General features: G+C 37.4%; 4 protein-coding genes and 1 non-coding gene across 7 annotated transcripts in view; 4 read left to right on the plus strand and 1 right to left on the minus strand.

The window, feature by feature from the left end:
• The window catches only part of sdr16c5b (short chain dehydrogenase/reductase family 16C, member 5b), a 10,422-nt gene extending 9,198 nt beyond the window's left edge, over positions 1-1,224 (plus strand). The window contains exons 5-6 of the mRNA XM_048186417.1: positions 1-67; positions 680-1,224. The exon at positions 1-67 is cut by the window's left edge and continues 59 nt beyond it. Coding sequence (XP_048042374.1) covers positions 1-67; positions 680-776 — 164 coding nt within the window. The 3' untranslated portion in view covers positions 777-1,224. The remainder of the gene's footprint in view (positions 68-679) is intronic.
• A 2,106-nt stretch (positions 1,225-3,330) lies between these two features.
• On the minus strand, positions 3,331-9,046 carry chchd7 (coiled-coil-helix-coiled-coil-helix domain containing 7). Of its 2 annotated transcripts, none has more exons than XM_048186418.1 (4): positions 8,892-9,046; positions 7,153-7,236; positions 6,884-6,982; positions 3,331-3,595 (listed from the first exon to the last, which is right to left on the minus strand). In XM_048186418.1, exons 2-4 carry the CDS (start codon positions 7,210-7,212, stop codon positions 3,491-3,493), a joined length of 264 nt encoding a protein of 87 aa, XP_048042375.1. In that variant the 5' UTR covers positions 7,213-7,236; positions 8,892-9,046; the 3' UTR covers positions 3,331-3,490. The 2 variants fall into 2 exon arrangements, with proteins under 2 accessions (XP_048042375.1, XP_048042376.1); XM_048186419.1 differs by having other exon boundaries at positions 7,153-7,225; positions 8,892-9,027.
• Positions 9,047-9,320: 274 nt separating this feature from the next.
• plag1 (pleiomorphic adenoma gene 1) lies at positions 9,321-19,003 on the plus strand. Of its 2 annotated transcripts, XM_048186415.1 has the most exons (3): positions 9,323-9,460; positions 14,125-14,457; positions 17,200-19,003. In XM_048186415.1, the coding sequence occupies exons 2-3, from the start codon at positions 14,225-14,227 to the stop codon at positions 18,125-18,127; spliced, it is 1,161 nt and encodes a 386-aa protein (XP_048042372.1). In that variant the 5' UTR covers positions 9,323-9,460; positions 14,125-14,224; the 3' UTR covers positions 18,128-19,003. The 2 variants fall into 2 exon arrangements, with proteins under 2 accessions (XP_048042373.1, XP_048042372.1); XM_048186416.1 differs by lacking the exon at positions 14,125-14,457 and having other exon boundaries at positions 9,321-9,460.
• Positions 19,004-21,930: 2,927 nt separating this feature from the next.
• rps20 (ribosomal protein S20) lies at positions 21,931-25,263 on the plus strand. The gene is made up of 4 exons (XM_048186421.1): positions 21,931-22,087; positions 23,347-23,446; positions 23,621-23,694; positions 25,031-25,263. Exons 1-4 carry the CDS (start codon positions 22,085-22,087, stop codon positions 25,211-25,213), a joined length of 360 nt encoding a protein of 119 aa, XP_048042378.1. The 5' UTR covers positions 21,931-22,084; the 3' UTR covers positions 25,214-25,263.
• On the plus strand, positions 23,486-23,555 carry LOC125265952. Its single transcript, XR_007184384.1, has one exon. It is a non-coding gene; the product is annotated as a small nucleolar RNA U54 (small nucleolar RNA).
• Positions 25,264-25,637: the final 374 nt, after the last annotated feature.

A 25,637-nucleotide genomic window follows, 5' to 3' on the forward strand; every position in this document is an offset into this window, starting at 1 on the left:
CTGTCCGAAGGGAACAGGTTTATCTTTACATGCCTCGAAGCGTCTACATCGCTATTGCTTTGAAGAAGTAAGTCATGCTGGACCTCAGTGTTAAAGATCTATTTTCATTTCATATAAATAAAACACACATTAGCTCTGTTTCCATCCACCTATGCTTATGCACATTTTGGGATATTGTGTGATAAGGTGTGTTATTGTTTTATCTGATAAGAAGACATGCGCATAAACTACGATGGAAACACATTTACCAAATATAGACAACTCCCATAAAAAAAGGGTGACTTTGCCTCAGCAAAGGCTGTGATTGGATAACTGATCAGCATTGAATAGACTTCACAAAAAGTAACTTTATTTAGGTATATTTACACGAGGTGGAATGAATATGAATGAAAAATGAAATTATAATCTAAATATGAAGCTAAAACCAACAGTAGATGGCGGCAAGTCGCTGTATTAATGAGTGAGTCATTGAATCATTCATTCAACTGATTCATTCAGGATGAAGCAAGTGGCCTTCTTTATGAATCAATGACTCACTAGATTCGTTAAAAACGGACACGTGTGAGACTCAGCGAAACAGAAATATCTATTTGCTTTCTTATTCTCAAATTAAAAGTCTTGTTTGTGTGTTTTGTTATTTCGGTGTGCATGTATAACAGCTGCTTTCTCTGTCACACAGTTGTTTACCCACTAAAGTCGGCGTGCTGCTTGGTGAATATCTCGGAGCCTTCAACTTCATGGCTAAGTTCAAAGGTCATGGGAAAAAGAGCAATTAATTTTCCAGCATTAGAGGAACTGAGAAACAACAGGTGGACTGTTGGGAGAAGGAAAGAAAGCAGAGCTGCTGGGAGAGATGGAAGAGTTACACATTAAACAAGCATGAAAAATAGAGACATGGTAAAAACTGACCAATTTGCACTTCTTACATTCAGCACTTCTGTTTTAACTATTACAGTGAAGCAGTTTCTGTTTATTAATAATACCAACATTAAGCCTCTTTAGCCGTTTACATTTAATTTGCACCCAAGAAAACACTATAATGAAGAAAAACTGACTCTGATTTTAGAAGTTAAATATTGTTTCTCTGTTGGTTTTTTAACATCTTCTTGACCAGATGTGAATTACCTTTTTTAATGACTCACTTAATGACTGATTGATTGTATAATGAAAGCAGGTTATTTGGTACATTATGTTAGCCTACTAATAAATCTGTGTTAATTATAATATTGTGTGCTTTTTTTAATCTATACACTTTTATAAATACATCAGCTCCACAAAAACAGTAAAAGTGTGGTGTATTAGTACTGGGAACTTCGTCAAGCTTTGAATCATTTGTTTCGAACCAGTGTTTCGGATGCCAAAGTCACGTGATTTCAGTAAACGGTGCATTACGTCATAACTGTTTCGAAATGTCAATGATTCGCCGCTAGGGGGAGATGAACTCTGTGAACCCATGGACCAGTGTCTATATAAATGATTTACACATTTGTAGACATTTAATGACACATTTGTATAATAAAAAAGAAGAGTTGTAGTTAAAAGTCTCTTACTAGTCTGATTAACCAAACTCTGCATAAAACAAAAGTATTATTTAAATAGGTTTTGATTTCAGAATGACTAGTTGTGCACTTGAGTGAAACACGATATCAGTGAGTCCAATGAGGGACACAAAATGATTCATATTGTCTATACGTAGGAGAAATTATATAAAAATATATATTTCAAACTTCTAAATGTATGCCAGTGCTGTATTTGTTGTGAGCAGTGCGCCCCCATGTGGACACACCAATATCTACAGCCAACCACAAGTGCACTAATTATGATGCTTTTAATTACCAGCATTAAGCTTTTACATTTCATTTTTGTCTTTTTTTGATCATTCGGGCAATTATAAAATTTACTGACATCGTAAACATGACACATTTTAATGCTTTTAAATTTTTTGGTTTTGGGGAAATGCATCTGAGTGAAATAATAGTCCAACTCTAGTGTCATGTCCTAACCAGACGCGATTCAAATCAATCAAAAATCACAGCCAATCAGAAGAGCGTGTGGGCGGAGTCTCGTATATAGGCTTATACATAATCAAATTCATTAATATTACACCATTGTAACATTATTAAAAATACATACTGAGTGACTGAAACAATTTTTGTGATAGAATACACTTGTTTGTTCAAAGTTTGAACGTTGTTTCCTTTCATTTATTTTCATTATCCATCGCCTCTTTCAGTAAAGGTCTCGCAAAATGATTCAAACTCAAATTAGATGCTTTTATCATTAAATAAAGCACATAATCAGTGAAAATTATCATGAATTTAAACATTTACAAAGAGCTCAAAAGAAAACACGTGACGCTTACTCATTTTAAAATCTTTATATTAATTTAAATGCAAAGTTGTCTTAATTTTGACTATGTGAATTATTATAATTCACATAATATAAATAAATTAAAAGGCAGGAAATTTTGTCTCAAGTTTTTCTTTTCACTATAAACTGCTAGATATAAGGGGAGTGGCTTAATTGCATCAGAAACGTCACTTTGCTCGCAGCTGATTGGTCCAGTTTGGGTTTGCGTTCTCTAACCCAAAACCGCCAAATTTCAAACCCCTGCCAAATTATTCCCCCCTCATTGAAGTCTCTACCTGATTACCTAATCTTAACCCCGCCCCTAATCCTAACCCCTCCCCCACACCTTCTCCTAAACCTCCCAATACTAGGGGGGTAATAATAATCTGGCAGGGGGTTGAAATTTGGCACAACGCCGGATCAGGTGACCCTTAAAACTTCCAACAGGCCTCTGGAAGGCACATTTCAAAGTATGCGAAGAAACAAGTATGCGAACTTGGCACGTTTCTTAAATCTCTGCAAATATATTACAGTATTTTTATGCTGTAGGATCACTTAATTTCTGACATTATATTTCAGCTGTTGAGCCAGAATGGAATTGTCTTCTCCATTTTCCAGTTTTTCATTCCTTGCCCCAGTCGCTTTTGGCTTTCATGATGACAACAAGTGACGTACTCGAAGCTGTTCCATGTCCTCCGACTGTGAATTATGCAGGTTATATTGTTATAAATTGAATAAAACCTTACAGATTTCCATATCACTGCAATGTTGAATTAATAACTCCAACTTGCAACTATAAATATAGGCCATCCAGCTTTTTCCTCATGCATACAGTACAGTCGAAGTGATATATACACTATCGTCAACATTTGTAAACATTCATATCGTCCAGCTCTAAACTGATGAACGTAGACAATCAGGCATTCAACATTAACATCACTAATTTCTGTGTCTATAAAATAAACTTGACACGACACCCACTCATATTCAAAATGCGTTCACTTATGAATAACTGAACACACATTAAATTAGGCTGTAATTACAGTATCATAAACAGAATTGCTGAAGTGATACAGTCACACATTAGATTGTCCTCTTTCCCCACAGAACTGAATCCAGAGGGATGGATTAAAGTGTTGAGTCAGTAGGGCTTTCCTCCGAGGGCTGTGAGGATCTGCTCTCGCTCCTCAGCGGTCGGCATATCCGGCTTCACTCCGTCACGCCTCCGCTGCAGCATCACAGCATGCTGAAATACAGGAAACCATGTTTATTTCTATGGCACTTTTCTCACACACACACACACATATCATTTCTAATGGATCCAATTTACGGAATTCCTGTACTGAACTTCTGAACATTCCAAAATTCCCATAGACTTTCATTGAGGGGGTCAAAACTTTCATACAATAACTCTGATAACGTATTTAAACGGTCTATCAATAACTAAGCTTAAATATCCTAGCAAAACATGCTAATACATGCTAACAACAAGCTAATTCATGTTACCATGTTGTAAGACATTATTGCTAAAAACCTGCTAATTCATGCTAGGATTATGCTAACAACCTGAAAAAAACATGTTAGCAAAATAATTCATACAATGTGTTAAAACATGCTAACAACCTGATAAAACTAAATCAATGAGTTAAAAACAGGTTTGCAACATGCTAGGATGTTAACAATGTGCTAAAACATGCTAGCAACTTAAAACATTAAAAACATGCTAAGTAGTGCTAGCAATGTGTTAAAACATGCTAGCAACATAACACAGCAATGAGTTAAAACTAGGATCATGTTAATGTATTAAATACATTAGCAAAATTCTAAAACACTAAGATCATGCTAACAACTTGGTAAAACATGTTAAAAACATGCTAATTCATGATAGCAATGTGTTAAAACGTTAACAGTGTGCATGCTAAAACATGCTAGGATCATGTTAGCAATGTGTGCTAAACAGCAAAATGTTAAAACACTATGATCATGTTAGCAACTTGGTAAAACATGTTAGAATCATGCTAGCAATGTTAAAACATGCTAACAACCTGATAAAACTAAATCAATGAGTTAAAAACAGGTTTGCAACATGCTAAAACATGCTAGCAATGTGCTAAACACATTAGCAAAATGTTAAAACACAATAGGATCTTGGTACTGAAGTACCGTTACTCTACTCTAATAGCAGCTTCCGTTTCATTCCGACCTTAAACAGGATCACATTCAAGGTGGAATTAATGCTGCTTGTCAAAACAGGGTAACAGAAAGTTTAAACAGGTCATAAAATGAAGAATCTGAGGGAAAATTTGCATAGCCTCCCTAAAGATCACAGCATTACAAAAGCGTGGCTGATGTTTACATTTAATGAAGTGCCTGAGCGACTGAAAGATAATCATTTTAATCATTTTAATGTTCGCATCCAGTGTAGACAGCATCACTGATTATAATGGATTCTGCTGTCTTCTGTATTTTTGTATTCTGTTTGTCTTTTGTTACAGTGTGTTTGTAATAAACATCAAACCAGTGTTTAATGATATTAACACACTAATCGTATCATTGTTTGAGTGTTGCTAATAAAGTAAGTACAAACTCAGTTGTTTCGGGCTCAAGCATATACAGGGGTGCGTTTCCCAAAAGACTCGTTAGCCAAGCATGAACGATTTGGCGTTTCCCGAAACCATAGTTCCAGCGAACATTCACAAACTCACATGGTTGGAACTACAGCAGGATTGAACACCCTGCTTGGAAATATGTCTTATGTACCAACAAATCAATACATATTAATTAGAGGCTGATCATTAGTAGATTTTGCTGATACAATAATAATGTGTTTAAAGAAAGACAGATTACAGAATATTGTGCTGATACTAGTAAAATGTACATACTGAATGTGTTAAATAATGTTCATAGTCTTTCCTTCCTGTGAAGGGGCGGCCCAGAAAGAAGCTAATACAATGGAACCATGGAATAGAATTATTAATTAATTATATACATTAAGTTCCTTTCTGAACTGATCTAGGACCAGTCTGTGCAGCATGACTGAAGCCCAGTTTGGAGCTCTTTGTGTGGCAGTCAAAAAAGACAAAAAAATTATTTATTTTTTATTTCAATTAAATGAATGAACTATATTTTAGTTTGATAATGTTTTTTTATTTAATATTTTGTACTTTTAGGTGATTTTATGCTACTAAATTATATTTATGCAGTAGTTATTTCCTGTTAATCACTTTTTGAGCATAGACTGGAAAATAAAATTTCCAACTAAAACTGTCATAAATCTTAAATGCTTTGGATCACAGATTGAAGTTTGGTCTCTTTTTAAAGATGAGACTTGGCAAATTATTGCTGAAGAAGTAAAAAAAAAAAAAGAAAAAAGCTGAACATAAAAATGCTATAGAGGTTTAAGTTCATTGTTATGAAAAATGCACAAAAATACCATTTTCAATTTTTATAGGAAATAATTATTTTCCAAAACATGTTTTACTCTAAAACTGCAAGAAAAATCTAAGCCATAAATCTAAAGTTGTGTTCCAAATTTGAGGTTATCTCAAAAAAAAAATAGCTTTCAGTAAGATTTTGTTTGGGTGCAGTACCAAACATAATTTTTTTCGCTCAAAAAAGTGGCACATGATTTACCATATATAGTGCGATCGTTCACCAGCGCGCTCAAAAAGTGTGATAAGATTTGCACAATGCCGATGATATAATGTGTGACCCATATGAATTCTGTCTAGAATTCACTATTTTAAAATGCTATGGAGAAAGTCAAACATGATCTAAAACAGCCACATAATCAAAAAAGACTGATGAAAAGAAGAGAAAACATCATCCTGCACCAACACAAAAAGCTTTTTTAAACTTCTCATGACAATTTACTTGAATTGATCACATTTTATTGTATCTTTTGTGGTAAATTTTGACTAAATTAAATATATAATTTAAATATAATATAAAAAAAATCTAAAATACATCATATATCCAATGTAAAAAAGTAATTGAGTAGGTTTTTACTTTATTGCAGGTATGTAATCAACCAACTCTGCATGTGTGGATGACTCTACGAAATACTATTTTACAAAAATAAATAATAAATAAACCTGACAAGGGAGCCTGACCTGGGACCCCGCTAAAACAGTTCACCCCAGTGTTTAAACCAAATGTACGCCCTTGCATACAAGGCAAATTTTTGCATACCTTTATTTCATAATGAACATTTCTCTACAGAACATGGTTATGAAATGGTTCAATTATGCATGGTTCAGACTACACTATATTTTTGTCTGTTACGATAGTCATCATCAGATTATGCAATTTTGACTTCTAAATTCTTGCCGTGTCGTGGAAAAGAAAAATGTCAGACTACACGTTGCTTCCTAATGTTATCGAGAAGGCAGAACTAGCGATTGACAAGAGTGTAAACAAACAATGGCTACCCGACACCCATTGTCATTTACGAATCACCAAAACGGATTGTGCCGATGATCGGGCTGATATTGTGTAGTCTGAACCCGGCATTAGAAAGTCGCAGTATACTTACCCAGTACTTCCTGCAGTTTTTATACTTCATGAAGTATGCAGAACACTTGCTCTTGTCATAGTTGTATGCATCCAAACATTTCTGAGAACCATCACTCTCCTATGCCAATGCGTACAGACAGAGGACAGAAAGTTTCAAAATACAAATCTCATTTTAAAGCACATCACGTTAATGCAAAACTTTGTGTCACTTTTAAATGTATTCAGACAGAAAGCATTTTATATATTGTTTACATGGTAAATCTAACATGTTATTTAACCACAGCTGACCTCAATGCATGGGTTGATGTCCTCATTCCGAACTTTCCGCACACTTGATTTGCTAGCCATCCTCCAACTGCATCTGTGTCGAAGCTGAAACGTCAGTCACACAAGGAATTGGGGATTTCTGTCAGTTTTTTTTTCAGTTTCAGTTTCATAATGAACAGAATATATATTTAAACTTCTCATAATAACATAAAAGGTCTTTAACATTGTGTTTTGCGCCATTGCTTTGGCAAAGTATCTGTCAAATGAACTGAAATGATTCGGGGTGTGTATCAAACTGCCAAGGTCATGTGATTTCAATAAACGAGGCTTTGTTACGTCGTATACGAAGTTTAAAAAAAAAAAACATTGCAAAATTTCAATGGTTTGCCATTCTCTGTTAACACATGAACCAGTGTCTATATATGATTTTTTTTTTCCTTTTTTTTTTTTACCTACCTGATCTCAGATTAGTTTTATACATTTGTAGAAATTTAATGACAAATTTGTATAATAAAAAAAAAATGAAGAGTTGTAGTTAAAAATGTCTTGCTCTCCATAAAACAAATAAAACAAGCCCTACAATTTAAAAGGTACACTATGTAGCTTTTGGCCCTCTAGTGGTTAAAAAACAAAACACGTATTTTGCGTGAGAACATTGTTTTGGTTGTGCATTGGCTCTGCGTGACTGTGCGGATGAATATGTTTATCCTACTGCTCGGGCTGGGCAACATGGCCAAATATGTATCACAATATTTTTTTTTCCATATCATACGATCTCAATATTTATCACGATATTCATTCACAATTAAATGGGGAGGGAAATGCTAAAACTGCTCATGATTTGCATCTTCATGGTTCTCTGATGTCAGTTAATGATCACATGGCATGCAGATAAAAGTTCTTTATCTTTTTAGTAAGCTATTGCAATTATTTTTGTCATGTGTGATTTCTATTTGAACTGTGATATGATAATATCATATGAAAACTATATATTTTAATTGTGCAGCCTTATTTCTTTACTTTAATTTTACATTCAATTACTTTCATAAGCTCACAAAACTTCTGCAGTTCCCTCACGAACCCCTAGGGGAAACCCTGGTCTAGAGAAAACGTGGCTGGCTATACTATGAAGAAGAAGGTCAAATACTCATTCGGGATTTCTTCAACATTTCTTGAAGGGAACCAGGATGCAAGGATGTTTTTTTTTAAAAAAAAAGAGTCATAATCAAGTTTTTAATCTGGTTCCAGCGAATGCCGCACAGAAGAATTTAGAATATTTTCCAACAATGCAAATACTGTGGAAAAATTGTAGTAAAACATCCAAATATATATTTTATTGATTGTGGTAATTAATGTATTTTTTGCGCAAATAAATGAATAACGAGATGACAAATTATTAACGCGGCAATTTAAACGGCATCGATACTTTCCGTCATCATCGCATACCTACTATATGCACTCGTTACTTATAATGCAAACGAATTCAGATCTCCACGACCTTTATCAAAGCTAACTGGTTCAGTTCAGCAGTTGTGAGGCTATCGCACACGCTAAACGACTCAAAATTAAAAACAAAAGATACTTAAATCGCTTCAAAACAACCACTAACCTCCTCAGTCATTCAAACTAGTGGAGAGAAGACCGGTGACTTTAGCCCGGCTGAATGTAACGTAACGCATAGCGTCTACAAATTCTATCGGCAAATTACAAATAAGCTGTGCTTGCCTCAAAACTATGAGTTTAACGTTACAAGTACTTACATTTTTGCGTGTCGCACAAAAACACTCAACCTTCCCTCATGTCATGTCAGCGCAGAGTATAGCGTATGTCACAACAACACAACGTAACCTAACTATTTGTAGGTGATTGACAGGCATCGATGGCCAATCAAACTGCGAGTCGGAACGCGTCACCGGTAACGGTCGCATGAATTGTCACCTCTTTCATCCAATGGGATGAGGAAGATAACTCTTTTACCCGCCTGTTGATTAAACAGATATTTAACGAAGTCGCAGCGATTGACAGAATCCCCGACGAGTCCTAAATTTTAGATTTTCTGAAAGTGAAATTAAGTGGCGGTGAAATCTAAAAGTGACAGTTTGTTACACAAATCACGAGCGCGAGGAAGGAGGGCGTCGAGGTGGGCGTGGCCAACGCTTGGGTTGGTTGCATCGCAGCGCATACACAATGGCTGCTGGAAAGAGGGGAAAGCAAACAATTTTTAGGCCCGCCGCGTCTAGCAAAAAATATGAGAAAAAAATTATTAAAAATCCGGGAAATAGTTGAAAGTCAAGAAAAATACCCTAGAAAGGATGTTAACGCTCCTACGGTGAGTTTTACGCATATTAAGAAAATTGTTACGGCGTTCTTTAATTAAAATATCGGGGTTATTCAAATTATGAGAGAGGGGTGAGCTAGAGGGAAAAAAAGTTTTGTGTTAATCAGCGCCCAGTCTGGAACTTAAGAGAAAAGCAACGAAAGACTGAATTATGTAGAAAATCGAACATTATTCTGTTGTTGTTTCTGTCAAGTCACGTTGCGCGCGGACGAATGTCAATAAACAGAGAAACGCGTGTAGTTGTAAAAAGTTTAAAAAAAGTTTTTAAAATTAGTTTTCTCTCACTATAATAACGACAGGATCGCGTAGCGAACTAATGCGCATTTAAATACTAAAAAAATACACTGCGCAAAAAAAATGACACGAAATGAACGCGTTTGTGATAGAAGCACCTTTCCACGTTCGTAAACGCGGAATTTAATAAACAAGCTGTTTAGTTCTGTTTAACTTTGACATGGTGTACAAAGTTAGTCATAGTCAGTGTGTTTATTGACTATATAGCTAATATTAGGGCTGTCAGTGATTCATACAAAGTTGCACTGTGGGTCACTATAGGAAGAGAAGCTGCTTGTCAATATCGCAAACAACCAAAATGGTGGGAGAAGTGAAGGGGGACTAATTAGGAGATGCTGAGCTGAGCTCATCTGTCCAGAATCATTCTGCTCCCAGAGAAAGTCCCACTGAGATTAGGATGTGATCGGTGGATATTAAATCTTAAAGGACAGAATGCTTTAGTAAGAGTTTGATTTCACTGCTGACACTGACTGAGAGGTCAGTGGATAATATCAGAGTTGTTGGTTGTTAGGACGCGGGGTGCGGTGCGTTTCTGCACAATCTCAGCCCAGATTTACTTGCAATCAATATGTGTTTCATATGTGACGCGTGCATGCGATGATGGCGCGCGTGCGGCATTGTGCGCAAAACACCTATAGAACGCGCATGAGTATGTATATATATGGGGAAGGTTACGATTCCCCATCTGGGGTAGTTATAAGGACCTCCATCCGTTTTTTTTTTGCTCCTGGATGTTCTTTTTTAAGCAGCCTTTGAGCTGAAGGGGGTCATCGGGTTTACCGCGCAGTTGTTATGGATGTTCTGTTGCTGCTGGTTTAAATGTGACTGGAAGAAAGTCCGGAGTCCTTCAGAAAACGTCAGACCTTTCCGCGTATGTGTTTTGGAGTGCGAAGAACTGCATGGATCAGTTTCGCAGAAGAAAAGCTAAAGATTTAGCGTTCTAACAGGCTCTTATCTGTGACTAATGTCTAGTTTAAAACTGAGTTTCGGTAGGAAGTCAAAAAGGTTGGGACTGCGTAAAAAAAAAAGTCAGTAAAAATAGGGCACAGTGTACTGTATAAATATGAAGGAATTTTCCGTAGTCTATTAGTTTTTTACAGGTGTTTCACCTGTATTTAGAATTATTCATTGCATGTTTTATGGTTAAAATTACTGGATAAAATCCTGGCAGAAAATGTTACGTTTTTATTTTTTGACAGATTTGGTGCAGCAATATGATTTTGAAGCTTATTTAATCATGTCTTTATTTTTGTTTGCTTAATTTTTTGCTGGGAACTAAATGTTTTATTTGCTATCATAATCATAATATTGGCTGTGAGGTTTAAACTGTTCAATCACAGTTTAATTCTGATGGTTCTTTCTGTTGCATGGCTTATTTATTACTGAAATGCATGAAAAATATGTGTAACTATATGATGAAAGAGCTGATTAGTTGTTGGGTTAAATGTTTGCCCAACCTGCTGGGTAGTTTTATTTAATTCAACTATTGTTTAAAAATTACTGTATTTCTTACTTAAAATGAACCAAACATATGCTGGAAATGAACATTTATTAAAGTTTATTTATTAATAAACATTTTGTTACAGTTTAATGAATAATAATTACAAAATAAACTTTTATCAAATTGCTTATTAATAAATGTTCACCTTTTGATTATTATTGTTGCCTTTAGTAATTATGTCTGTTTTTTTAATTTCCAACATATTTTGGGTTCATTTTAAGCCAGCTATATAGTCATTTTTAAACAATAGTTGAGTTAAATAAAAACTACCCAGCATTTAACCCAGTCGCTGGGTTTGACCATTTTCAACCCAACTTGGGTTGTTTTTAACCCAGCATTTTTTAGAGTGTATATATATGTAAAACTGCAGTTACAGGTCTGGAATGTTTAAAAATGTAAGAATATTTTGGACAAAGTATTTTAATTTTGTATATTTTGCCATTTGAGAAGTGAGCATTACCAAAATTGTAAGTAATTTAAGTAATTTTAATACATACAGTATTTTCATAAATCATAAAAAAGAAAGAGCTGATTATATGTTAAAAGGCATAAAATAATGAATTAATTGGTTTAAAAAATGTTTTATTAATTTATTTTCCTGAGAATAATTAAATATTTACAGAGATCTAATCCAGAATGGAACAGTTATAAAGGAAAAGTGTGAGAGAAAACATAATTAAACATTCCAACTTTAAATTGGCATTTGCTCTTTGACTTTTCATTGCAAATATTCGGCTGGTAAATGAGGGATTTGTATAGCATTAAAACACTTGGGAGATCGAGCTGGTCGAACTTTTGTGAGTTTTTGAGATAAATGAAACAAAAAGGTGTGAAAACGATCATAAACTCCTAAGGCTTTGAAAACAGGAAGGCAGGCGGTGATCAGTGCGAAACACATAGTAAAGAAGGGCAGCTGAGGTTATTAATGAGTCTTACTAAAGAAAATGATCCATGAAAAAGACTAAAAACGCTGTTCTGCTGCCAGGCCAGTAGATGGCGATGTCACTTTGTGAAGAAACATTATGCGCTTATAGACTGAACACATAATAAATGGCATCACTGTTTTCACAAATTCGTGTTTTTGGAGGTGATAACGTATCGTTTTCAAAAACATGCACTTTGAAACCCGTTTTCAAAAGTTTGCGTTTTCAGGCCCCCAAAACGCCATTGTCGTGTAAATGAATGGCCGAAATGCATAAAAAGTTTTAAGTTTTTAGTTGAAAACAGTATTGTGTAAACGGCCTCTATATGGGGTTTTTCGCGCTCATGCATGTTACGTGTTCAGTAGATGCATAGTGTTTCTTTACAGTGACATCGCCACCTACTGGCCTGGCAGCAGAATGCAGCGTTTTTAGTTGTTTTGGCGGATCCGTGTGAACGGGGATTGTTTTGTCAACGGTGTCGTCTGTACACGAAAAATGAAAAGGAAAAACTTTTCCATTTTAGTAAATCATTGTCGTGTAAACGTTGAGCCTGAAAGAATAACATTAAAAAATCAGAGCAACATTATATTCGCTATTAGACTTTGCAAATATTCCACTGACAGCCTTTAGCTCAGTTGAGTAAAGAAGCTTCTCCTGTTACATGATTCTTCATACACTCTGATATCCTGTGTTGTTTTGTATGCTATGTTAGGTGTACATTATTATTATCAAAGACTAGGGACTTTGTTATTATTCACTGATTGTGCTAATTCATGCTAGCAACATGTTAAAACATACGGAGCCCCGGACATGACATGCAGGAAAAAAATAGTAGGCTAAATCGTGCACACGATTTACTATTTCGTTCCCTCGATTTATAAATTATGCGCATGGTTTATAAATCGGGAACGAATTAGTTAGTCATGTGCACAATTAAAAAATTTTTCTTGCATGTCATGTGCAGGGCTCCATAAAAACAGGCTACTAGCAATGTGAGAATTCATGCTAGAAACATGTTAGCAGTGTGTTAAATCATGCTAGCAAACATGTTATAACATGCTAGCAATGTGCTAATTCATGTTAGAAACATGCTAGCAATGTGCTAAATCATGCTAGAAACATGTTAAAACATCTTAGCAGTGTGCTAAACCATGCTAGCAACATGTTAAAACATAGGCTACTTACAATGTGCTAATTCATAGAAACATGTTAGCAGTGTACTAAATAATGCTAGTAACATGTTATAACATGTTAGAAGTGATACATTTTGTTAGCAACATGTTAAAACATGCTAGCAATGTGTGCTAAATCATGCTAGTAGCATATTAAAACATCATACCAGTTTGTTAAATCATGCTAGCAACATGTTAAAACATGCTAGCAATGTGTTAATTCATGCTAGAAGCATGTTAGCAAAGTGTTAAATCATGTTAGAAATGTTAAAACATCTTAGCAGTGTGTTAAACCATGCTAGCAACATGTTAAATCATGCTAGCAATGTGCTAGTTCATACTAGAAACATGTTAGCAATGTGTTAAATCATGTTAGCAATGTGTTAATTTATGTTAGAAACTGCTAACAATGTGTTAAACCATGCTAGCAACATATTAAAACATCTTAGCAGTGTGCTAAACCATGCAAGCAACATGTTAAATCATACTAGCAATGTGTTAATTCATTCTAGAAACTTGTTAGCAATGTAATAGATATTATGTTAAAATGTGTTAGCAATGTGCTAGAACATGTTAACATTTTATTGTCTTCTTTGAAAATAAAATCTTCAAACTTCAAGCTTTTCAAAGTAAGGTCATCAACCTTTACTCGTCTAGTTTTAGCTAAAGTTGTTCAGCATTAAGGGTTCAAGCTCATCATGGGTTTTTTGGCAATCTGTAAAGTTTATTTTGTAATGTTTGTTTCTGTCGCTGTCTTTTTCTCAGGGCCTTGCGTCTCTGCTGTGTTGATTTGGGCTTTTACGCGCTCTCTGTGCTGGGACGTATCACTCGTGTCCTCCGCATGGCTTGCTGTCGCTAGGTTGCCATGGCAACAGTACCTCCCAACGACTGCCCCGGCACGGCAGAACACTGTCGAGTGAGGAAGAGGAGAGTCGAGGGGAAAGTGAGGAAGAACTTCTCCTGTCAGTTGTGCGAGAAGGCCTTCAACAGCTTGGAGAAGCTGAAGGTCCATTCGTACTCCCACACAGGGGAAAGGCCGTATCGCTGCACACACACTGACTGCACCAAGGCCTTCGTCTCCAAGTATAAACTCCTACGGTAGGTACTCGTACTGTCACAAACCATTAAAAGGCCCATCATAGGTCTCAGATGTGAACCCATTCTCTCTGTCTCAGTCTGACTGTGATTATAAAGTAAAATATTCCTAGATCATTATATTTTGATGGTCCTGGAACAGCATTCTGTCCTACATATTAATCTTATCTTAATCGATCAACTTGGGCTCACAATGCTTTTTGAAAATGCAGCCCTGAACGATTCATTGGTGAATTGGACTGATCCAATTGCATCTCTTTCAGAGCGAGTCTCCAGTCAACTTACTGATTCATATGATTTGGTCAGACTGATTTAAATGATTCGATTAGAGAGAGTCTTCAGTCAACTACTCACTGATTCAAATGATTCGGTTAGAGCGAGTCTCCAGTCAACAACTCTTGATTCAAATGAATCGAACAGAGGGAGTCTCCAGTCAACTACTTTACTGATTCGTATGATTCAGTCAGACTGATTCAAATGATTTGATCAGAGCTAGTCTCCAATCAACTACTCACTGATTCAAATGATTCAGTCAGAGAGAGTCTCCAGTCAACAAATCTTGATTCAAATGAATCGAACAGAGTGAGTCTCCAGTCAACATCTCACTGATTCAAATGATTTGGTCAGGGCGATTCTCCAGTCAACAACTCACTGATTCAAATAATCCAGTCAGAGCGAGTCTCCAGTCAACATTTCAATGATTCAAATGTTTCGATCAGGACAAGTCTCCCGTCAACAACTCACTGATTCAAATGATTCGGTCAGGGCGAGTGTCCAGGCAACAACTCACTGATTCAAATGATTCGGTCAGAGTGAGTCTCCAGTCAACATTTCACTGATTCAAATGTTTCGATCAGGGCAAGTCTCCCGTCAACAACTCACTGATTCAAATGATTCAGTCAGGGTGAATCTCCAGTCAACAACTCACTGATTCAAATGATTTGGTCAGGGCGAGTCTCCAGTCAACAACTCACTGATTCAAATGATCCAGTCAGAGCGAGTCTCCAATCATCAACTCACTGATTCAAATCATCAAGTCAGGGGTGCGTTTTGTCATTACCAATAGAGTTCAGTGGAACTTGCAACCATAGTTAACGATGCTTTTGGGAAACGCACCCCAGAACGAGTCTCCAGTCAACAACTCACTGATTCGAATGAATTAGTCAGAGCAATTTTCCCGTCAACAACTCTTGATTCAAATGAGTCGGTCAGAGTGAGTTTCCAGTCAACATCTCACTGACACAAATGATTCGATTAGAGCAAGTCTCCAGTCAACTACTCACTGATTCAAATGATGTGGTCAGAGTGAGTCTTCAGTCAACAACTCAGTGAGTCTAATGATCCGGTCAGAGCGAGTCTCAAGTCAACAACTCACTGATACAAATGATTCGATTAGAGCAAGTCTCCAGTCAACTACTCACTAATTCAAATGATGTGGTCAGAGTGAGTCTTCAGTCAACAATTCAGTGAGTCTAATGATTTGTTCAGAGCGAGTATCCAGTCAACTACTACCTGATTCAAATGATTCGGGCAGAGCGAGTCCTCAGTCAACAACTCACTGGTTCAAATGATTCGGTCAGAGCGAGTATCCAGTCAACTACTCACTGATTAAAATTATTTGAGCTAGTCTCCAGTCAACAACTCACTGATTCAAATGATTCGGTCAGAGCTAGTCTCCAGTCAACTACTCACTGATTCAAATGATTCGGACAGAGTGAGTCTCCAGCCAACAACTCACTGATTCAAATAATCCCGTCAGTGGTGCATTTCCCAAAGCCGACTATTGTCACAAATGATTTGCTTAGACAGAGTCTCCAGTCAATAACTGGATTCAAATGATTCAGTCAAAACAAGTCTCAAGTAACCAGGCTTGTTTTTTTGTTTTTTTTGAAGCTGCGCTGCACTGTCTGATCAGTGTATGACATCAAAGTACCACATTAGTGATTAGAGCGCAGATGGCGCCGTATGCATTTGAATCGCTCTCACCGTACGTTGATGTCATACACCGATCGGTCTGTGCAGTGCAGCTTCAAGTCGTACAAGCCTAATAACTTACTGATTCTGTAAAAGGGCGAGCTGATTAAGTCCATTGTATAAAATGCTTGAAAGTGGAAATTTGTGTATCACTGTCTGAATGTGGAAGGTTGTAATTAAAAACGAAACATAGCGTTAAAATAACGCAAATTAATGCACCCATGCACCTACATGCCGTAGTTCCAAATGATATAAAATTATGTTTGCCTAGTTTTCTTCTTCTTAAAATGTTAAAACATTTTGCTCTGTCATTTCTGTTTTTATATTGTGTTTATATTTGTATTTGTATATGTATATTTGTTAACACAAATTTTGCCTATATATGTGTGTGTGTATAATAATGATTGAATAATTGATTGAAAGGGATGTTAATGCCCCAAACTGCGATCCTAAGCCAAAACCTAAAATCACATTAACCCTTTCCCTGCCAGCGTTTTCTAAAACAGTTGCTAGCCAGTGCAATGCTTCTATCGCTTGTTTCTGCTTCTTCTTCGCCTGTGTTTTGAACCGGAGATTCTCTACCATTTCAGAATATGCGTAACAGCGCCCCCCACCCTATAACAGTGAAAACATGGATTGCCGGAAACACTCGTCAATGGTGGGGAAAGGGTTAAGCAAGACCTGATATACTTTTTTTTATATGACATTTGGTCATCAAAGGAATAGCTCCCGGTATGGTCAGTGTATGCTAATGCATATTTGTATCCATAGGCACATGGCCACACACTCGCCAGAAAAGACACACAAGTGCAGCTACTGCGAGAAGATGTTCCACCGTAAAGATCACCTGAAGAACCACCTCCACACACACGACCCCAACAAGGAGGCTTTCAGCTGCACGGAATGCGGCAAGAGCTACAACACCAAACTTGGCTTCCGAAGGCACCAAGCCCTTCACGCTGCTCACCGTGGAGACCTCACCTGCCAGGTGTGTCTGCAGTCGTACCCAAGCACTCCCCTGCTGCTGGAGCACCTACGGGGACATGCGGGGAAAAGCGCTACCGCGACTAAGGAGAAGCGACATCAGTGCGAACACTGCGAACGGCGCTTTTACACCCGCAAGGATGTGCGACGCCACCTGGTTGTGCATACGGGACGCAAGGACTTCCTGTGCCAGTACTGCGCCCAGCGATTCGGCCGCAAGGACCATCTTACCCGCCATGTTAAGAAAAGCCACGCTCATGAGCTGCTGAGGGTTAAGGCGGAGCCTGTCGATTTGATGGAGTCACAATCCTCGCCAGCATCCGGGCCACTCACCCTAAGGTATCCACTAGGTCATGCTTCTTACTCGCCACCGCCGCCCTTGAGGGCGGAGCTCGAAAGCTATCTCCTGGAGCTACAGGCTGAAGATACACCCAAGCTGAGTGCTTCCGCCACGGTGACCGGAGAGACGACGTCGTCCCTGGACTTTCTGTCTCCACTGTTTAATTTTCTGCCTTACAACCAGGGAGCGGGGCCTACTTTGGGAGTGGCTTACAGCCAGGAGGAGGGGCTACTGGCCACACCCATCCAAGACACGCCAGAGCCTCTTAGCCTCCTTCACACAATCTCACACTCACAAAGCACTCCGAGTTACACACATCCACCATCTCTGAATACAACCACCACCCTGCCTCGCTTCCACCAAGCCTTCCAGTAGCCCAAACACTTATGGTTTTTGTCGCACTTTTATGTTTATCATCAACTTAGCTCTTAATCAAATTCGAACAAGCACAGAGTCCAACAAATCTTGCCAAAATATCCGCGTTTTGAAGGAAAGTCTTGAGGACACTATCATTACAGATGCATTACTCGTTTTATGTTTTATCTAGAGGAGTTTACTGTATCTGAACATTAAAGCCCTGGGTATACTTCGTCTTTTTACACATACGCTAGTGTACGTGCACCGTCTGCATGGAGCATACATGGTTGCCACCTTGTGGCTAAACTAATTACTGCAAAAAAAATTCAATGTGCGTGTGCGGTTACAAAAATCCAGCGGTGCGCGTACTCTTCTGATGATGAAATTCGCATCACACGCACCCTCGCGTATGCGTAAAAAGTGAAGTATACTTTGGGCTTAAGAAGCAGAGCTCAGTTTGCAGTGACGTTTAGCTCTGAAAATGCCGACAGAGATAGAGAGTGCGTAGTTTTAATGTCCTCTCATTAACACTAGTGGTTTTGAAGTTCCATCAAAGCTAAAAGATAATTCATCTAATGTTGTTTCCATCTCTTTGTTTGTTGTATGGCTCATGAACTGTTGGGTACTGAACTACCAGCGTTTTCAACTATTTACAGCCAAAGGCAACCAAAACCTTCATAGCTATAGAGAGGAAGGAGACGAAGGCTCATCTCGTTTATGTTTTTTTTTTTTTTTTTTTTTTTTGATGGCTGTTTGCCTTCATGCTGCTGCTCGTTGTAAGGGCCTCAAAGGACACCAGCGCAGGAATGCTTCACAATTCACACCAACAAAGGGAAAGAAGGACGAAGAATCACACACTTACTCTGTTCTCTCTCTTACTTTATTCAACCTCATCCACCAGAATGCTGGCTGTTGCACTGATCAAAGCTGTCGATGAACGAAAAATTCATATCGGTTTTTGCTGTCTCAGTTTAAGCTCACAGCTTACAAAACTCCAAAATACAATCTGTGACAGACTGTGTCATCAATATTGACTTCTCTCCGAACATAAGCTGAAGAATCAAATGTAGGTTTTTCACATTGACAGCGATTCGCAAAGCAACCAGTTCGTTTTCAATGAGAGTTGGCAATTTGAGGCGACACAAGTGACTCAACTTTATGCAAATGGCCAGTGACGCGATGTGTCGGCTGCTAATGGGAGTCCGCGCAAATATGATGTGATCGGTCACATGATCTGTCGCAGAATGCAGCAGTTGAGTTGGAATGCCTGCTAGTAACCCACAGTACAGCAAGCGGTCGATCTCCTGCAATGTAATCGCTTTCAGTGTGAACACGTCTTATTCTAGAGCAGTGGTTCTCAAGCGGGGCCACTAGGGGGCGTCAGGATGAGTTGTGAGGGGGCTTCAAATATTGTTGTGGACAACTTTAAGTCAAAAAGGTTGAGATCCACTGCTCTAGAGCCCAGTGTTGGGGGTAACACATTACAAGTAACTTGAGTAATGTAATCAGATTACTTTTTTAAAGTAACGAGTAAAGTAACACATTACTTTAAAATTTACAACTCTCTGAGTTACAAATATCTGAGTTACTTTTTCAAATAAAGTAACGCAAGTTACTTTTTTCCCCCCAATTTATTGACCTCTACTGTACAGGCGTGAATTTGTATTTCGTTCAGCCTGAGGCTCATTCAATTCACTTTTGCTGTGAAAAGGCCTTTACATTTGCCAAAAAATTTAACTTTTGTTTTTTTTTGCTATTAAAAAACAAACCGGTAAGCCCAGCCCAAGTGAGAAAAAGTAACGCAAAAGTATCGTAACACATAACTTTCCATAAAAAGTAACTAAGTAATGCAATGTTGTAATGGATTACTTTTAAAAGTAACTTTCCCCAACACTGTGTGTGTGTGTGTGTGTGTGTGTGTGTGTGTGTGTGTGTGTGTGTGTGTGTGTGTGTGTGTGTGTGTGTGTGTGTGTGCGTGTGTTTGTTTGGGTGTTTGGACAGAGTCTGTAAATGTCTGTTTGATGTTTTTTGATTTATTTCCTCGGAAGCTGAAGGTTGTTAAAAGCTTAAACATTCAGAGAACCTCCATTTGGGGCGTATGTTTCATAATAGCACTTTTGGAAAAAATAATATGCCCTTTATTTTGTGAAAGTAACTGTTATAAATAGTTTAGATGTTATAATTAGCCTTTAGAAGATTTTAAGCATACATACACAATGCTATATGTGTGATATTTTTACAGGTACACTTCATACAGTGTTTTGTTTTTGTTGTTGTTGTTTTTGTTGTTGTTTTGCTTTATTGCACAAAATATCAAATCGTCAGTGTCTCTCAAACGAGGCTTCAGCCAAAAAAGAAAAAAGGTCAATTCCAGCAAGATTACTTCAGCAAGTACTTACTACCTTTACAGTTTTTTTTTTACAATCGCTAGAACACATTTCTCAATACCAAAACATGTCAAAAAAAATTCTTCCAGAACACTAGCATAGGTTTGCACCCAACAAACACACTTTGTCACTCAGCAAATTGCTGTCTTACACAGTTTTGCATGATCTTTTTGAACTTGAGAGTATGTAAAAGTGCAAATTGGCCTGTAGGAGTGCGAAACGAATACATGTAATTTGACAGATGTCGTAATTAAAAGCACTTGATGATCCACAGTTTAGCTCACATAAAGTGACCTATTGAGAATCGTGTCCGAGCGATTGTAATAAAAGCTGCGAGGTGTCTGATAGCTTCAGTAATGACACAGATCTAGGTGGCTAAATGACCCGCTTCCATGAGGTCATCCAATGTCGTTCATTTTTTGCTGCTGAATCGTGGACTTGTATATCATTGGGAGCCACAAACTCTCCTGTTCATTGGTACAATCACAACACAGAGTGTTTATGAGTGACGCTCCTGCAATAAATCTGATGGATAATGCTGCTAAAGGACAGTGTAAAGCCCCTGGTGGTGCAACAGACCTTCTCTCCTCTGTTTTCCCTAACATTTCAAACTGTTTTAAAGTGTGTTTGTGTGTGCGTGGGGGTTACGTGAGCCATATTGTTAATGTATTTGTAATATGGTGCATATATCATTTAGAGGATGGATGATATGGATAGATGAAATAGCATTCCAGCCATAATTATGTGTGTTCTTTTTTGTTTTAATGTCTCTGTAATGCCATTCTGTGACAATGGCCTGCTATTGCTAATCATGCATATTTTACTTTAATGTATTTTACAAACTACTGTTGTACATGTATAGCCTAAGACAGAATCCCATATATCTATATATGTGTGTGTGTGTGTGTGAATGTGTGTATCATGCTGCCACAGCTGACGAGTCTCATACTGATAACATCATCCAAAGAGAAAGTTATTTATTCGCTGACTAGCCGTGTCAGGTCAATGTTAAGGAAGGCAGGCTGTTGGCAGCGGTGCGTGTTTCTGATGAAAAGTGTGCGTTTCTGTGTATGTTCAGACGACCTTTGCTGCTATGTGAGGAGAGGAGAGATTTGGTCCAGTGTTAATACTGTCCACAGTACTGAGTGATCAATAAACACAAGAAGGACTCACTTTACCAAGAGTTTGTGTGTGTTTAGAAAGTACTCAGACCCCTTTGTTTTCTCACATGGGAATTTTTTTTTTTTTTTCAATGTGTATTTTGATTTATGAACTGTTTTATGTGTGATCAATTTAATTATTTTTAAAATGGCTTTTTTAATTTATTATTTATATTTATTTAAGCCATCATCCTCAGTGGTGATCCAGAAAAGAAAAAAAATCCCGCAAAATGCTCTTTGTTCCGGCGGAAGTGTCGACGCAGCGCTGACGTCACACAGTACCCGTATGCTGCGTATAAAAGCGCGAGCAGGCCGCTCATCTGCCCTTTCGTGAAGGACCGCAGTGAGGTCGTGTTGCGCCCTTCCTGACTCACCGCTGTTCGCTTTTCAGCCTTTGCTACGAATAAGTCGGTCAGGAATTAGTGATCATGGTAATTTTGAAGTTTTATTAATATCATAATGAGTGTTTTTGTCGCATCTTGTGTCTTTATTTAGGTCCGAAAACGCGGCGCTGTTCGTTCTGTGGGCTTGTGGTTTCGCGGTCATATTTTGTTTTTATTTTAAGCTGGTAGTAATTTTTTTTCCTAAATTTATTTACTATTATAAATACGTTTTAAATGCTATAAGAAACTAAAAAAAGACTATTTGTACATATATGCTGCCTTCACGTGCTTTCTGTAATTTCCTACTTCCGATTTAGGAAGTCGTAATTACGAGCTCGTCGAGTTCAAGTGTTTTGTTGTTGAAAAAAAAACCGGGAATCATGGAGGTTACCATATTTATTTTGCCCATTTATTGGGAAAATCTTATTAAAGCCAAAATTATATTTAATGTCCCATTTATTGACAACCGTATAAACATTCACTCCCAGGTGAAAAAATATATTAAATACTATAGTGTTTTTGAACCATACTATAGTAAATTGTAATGTACTGTATTTACATCACTTTGCTGCAGCATACTGTAGTATTAACTATAGTTAACTAACAAATACTGTAGTATACTTTAGTTTTTACTACAGTAAACTAATGTATATTGTATAGTTGTAGAAATCTTATAGTATTGGGCAATGTAATTTGTTTATTACTATAGTAGTTATTATCACAACTATAGAATTACTGCAACAAATGAATTCAAGTACTTTACTATAGTATGGTTCAAAAACACTAGTATTTACTATAAATTACTATAGTGTTTTTTCACCTAGGCTGTTATCTAGATAGCTTGTTCTTCAATTTTAGTCAAATGCAGGCTATTTTAGCTATGCATAAATCATACAATATGATTCAAAGGGTTATACATGTAAATATGCACTACTTTAATGTCAAGAAAAGGCGATGTAGTTGATGTGGGAAAAGTGATAAAGAATATCAGTCCCAGCATCAAGCTTTCTCCCCTCCGCCATGTTGGACAGCCCAACTCAGAAACTCAGGTGTCCGTTATCTGAGTTTCCCAGTAATAAATACAACTTGCGTTGGCGGTCATGTCCGATTTCAGTGCACATGCATATATTCTGAATAAAGATACAGTATTTGTTTAATTTGTGTGGGTCTTAAAGTCCTAAAATTGATTTTATAGACTCTGCAGATAGCCTGACTTTATCTAGTTTTATCTGTGGGCATGTCAGCCCTCAAGTGAGTGTTTAGTAACTGTTCAAGAAGTTTAATAACAGCACATGTACATTTCACAGGCATTCAAAGACACCGGTAAAGCTCCTGTCGAGGCCGAGGTGGCCATCCACCGTATCCGCATCACTCTGACCAGCCGCAACGTCAAGTCTCTGGAAAAAGGTTTGTTTGCGCTGCACTTCTCCGTCTGTACTAAACCCACGGCAATGAGGATAAAAAATATAGGAATGACATGAGCATGATTTGTATTATACGCTATTCTGAGCCCTTTTCCACAGAGCACTCATGTGTCTGAATGTGTCGGACACGTCGTCATTAAACATGTTTTCTCTTCAGTGTGCGCTGATTTGATCCGAGGTGCTAAGGAGAAGAGTCTGAAGGTCAAGGGACCTGTGCGTATGCCCACCAAGGTGAGCAGACTTGATCTTTTCATATTTGTTCATATTTGAACAGTTCAGAAGGCTTCAATTAAGTACATGTCTTTCACAAACAGACTTTTTCCTCAAAGAATGCTCCAGATTTTAAGATGCTTTTTCGATAGTCGACATTAAACGTACCACTGACTTTGCTACTACATGACTACTAATACTCTAATGACTGCTAGTTGACCTTCGTGGGTCCTTAAAGTCTTAAATTCAGTTATCAAATTTAAGGCCATAAAAAGTCATAAATATCTTAAATAGTACAAGAAAAGTCTTAATCATCATTTCAAGAGGTCCTAAATTTTGGGACAGGAGTCGTGATACGGTTTAATGAGACTTAATAAATCATCTCCTTCTGAATTTAATAAATATACATGCTACATGTTTAACAGTAAATGTGCACCGCTGTTGCTTGCTACCTTTCAGAAAAATTTGGTGTTCTAAGAAGTGCAACTGCTTTGTATAACCGGGGTAACCGCTATATTTCTGCTGTTCCATAAGTGCCACACCACAGCAAAAAATGTACCTATATTTTATGTAGTGGTAACCTGGGAATCAAAAAGAAGCAAAAGTGCATTCTGGGGGAAAAAATATACGCATCGCAATCGTATTTTAAATTTATAATTGACATGCTTTTAAATTATTTTAAAGGCCAAAATAGGAAATGTATAATTTTATGAAACTCTTTTTCATCTGTATTTGGACTTTAGAGTTTAAATCATATAGTCATTTTACAGTTTAAGATGTTACTGTTGACATTGACTGACTTCGCCCATATGGTATTAATTTTATTTTTGTGGGTGTTAAAATTGTACTTTTAAAAACTCTGCAGATACCATGTGATGGTGTTGGGGAAAGTAAAAAGCAGTGTTACAATATTGCATTACTCCCTAAAAAAGTAATTGTGTTACTTGGTAAATTTTTATGGAAAGTAATGCGTTAGGTTACTTTTTCTGGGCTGGGCTTGCTTGTATTTTAATAACAAAAAACTAAAGTTCTATTTTTGGCTAATGTAAAGGTTCTTCACAGAAAAAGTGAATTGAATAAGCCTCAGGCTGAAGGAAATGCAAATTCATGCCTGTACAGTAGAGGCCAATAAATGGGAAACCAAAGTAACTTGCGTTACTTATTTAAAAAAAGTAACTCAGATGTAGTAAAAGTAATGCGTTACTTGTTACTTGAAAGAAAAAGAAAAAAAAGTAATCCGATTAAGTCAAGATTGACTTGACTTGTAAAGCGTTACCCCCAACACTGGCCATCACAGTTGCAAAGTTATCGAAATAAAATGTTTTCCTTTCCTCTCTTCCTCTCTCTCCCAAATAAGACTCTGCGCATCACTACCCGCAAGACTCCGTGTGGTGAAGGTTCCAAGACCTGGGACAGATTCCAGATGCGGATTCACAAGCGCCTCATTGACCTTCACAGTCCATCTGAGATAGTCAAGCAGATCACCAGCATCAGCATCGAGCCCGGTGTGGAGGTGGAGGTCACCATCGCCGACGCATAATCTCTGTCTGCTGTTTTTGCTGTCAGATCAATAAAATCGAGATTTTTGCATCTTTGTCTGCTGCCTTTTTCCTCTCCATCACCCAAAATGTAGTTTGTCATTACTTTTCAAGCTGTTAGAAAGCTGTATGCATTTTCTCTTTTTCCATTTGGAACACAAAAATTAAAAGGGGAAAGTAATTGTTCCATTGTTGATTGGAACCCCAATATTCTTTTGTTCTGCAGAAGAAAGAAATGCCCTCCTGTTGTTCCAGACTTGAGTCAAGGAACACGTTCTCTGAAAAATGAGTGATATATAACTAAGATAAAATATAGACCTTTTCAAGCACCATAACTGAAAACTGAAGCTAAATGTTTATTTTCCCACATTGTGAAATTATATATGCAGTCTTAAAGGTTTCATTTGATAACTACATTATTAATGA

The sequence above is a fragment of the Megalobrama amblycephala genome, linkage group LG3, assembly GCF_018812025.1.
Source record: "Megalobrama amblycephala isolate DHTTF-2021 linkage group LG3, ASM1881202v1, whole genome shotgun sequence".
In the NCBI taxonomy this organism is placed as follows: Eukaryota; Metazoa; Chordata; class Actinopteri; order Cypriniformes; family Xenocyprididae; genus Megalobrama; species Megalobrama amblycephala.

Bases quoted from the DNA above. Each gene is read 5' to 3' on its own strand.
- plag1 (XM_048186415.1), top strand. From the start codon at position 14,225: ATGGCAACAGTACCTCCCAACGACTGCCCCGGCACGGCAGAACACTGT. The intron at 14,458-17,199 runs GTAGGTACTCGT...TTGTATCCATAG, and splicing joins TCCAAGTATAAACTCCTACG to GCACATGGCCACACACTCGC.
- rps20 (XM_048186421.1), top strand. The intron at 23,447-23,620 runs GTTTGTTTGCGC...TTTTCTCTTCAG, and splicing joins CGTCAAGTCTCTGGAAAAAG to TGTGCGCTGATTTGATCCGA. The intron at 23,695-25,030 runs GTGAGCAGACTT...CTCCCAAATAAG, and splicing joins CTGTGCGTATGCCCACCAAG to ACTCTGCGCATCACTACCCG.
- chchd7 (XM_048186418.1), bottom strand. From the start codon at position 7,212: ATGGCTAGCAAATCAAGTGTGCGGAAAGTTCGGAATGAGGACATCAAC. The intron at 6,983-7,152 runs GTCAGCTGTGGT...GCATTGGCATAG, and splicing joins ACATCAACCCATGCATTGAG to GAGAGTGATGGTTCTCAGAA. The intron at 3,596-6,883 runs GTAAGTATACTG...CCTGTATTTCAG, and splicing joins AAAACTGCAGGAAGTACTGG to CATGCTGTGATGCTGCAGCG.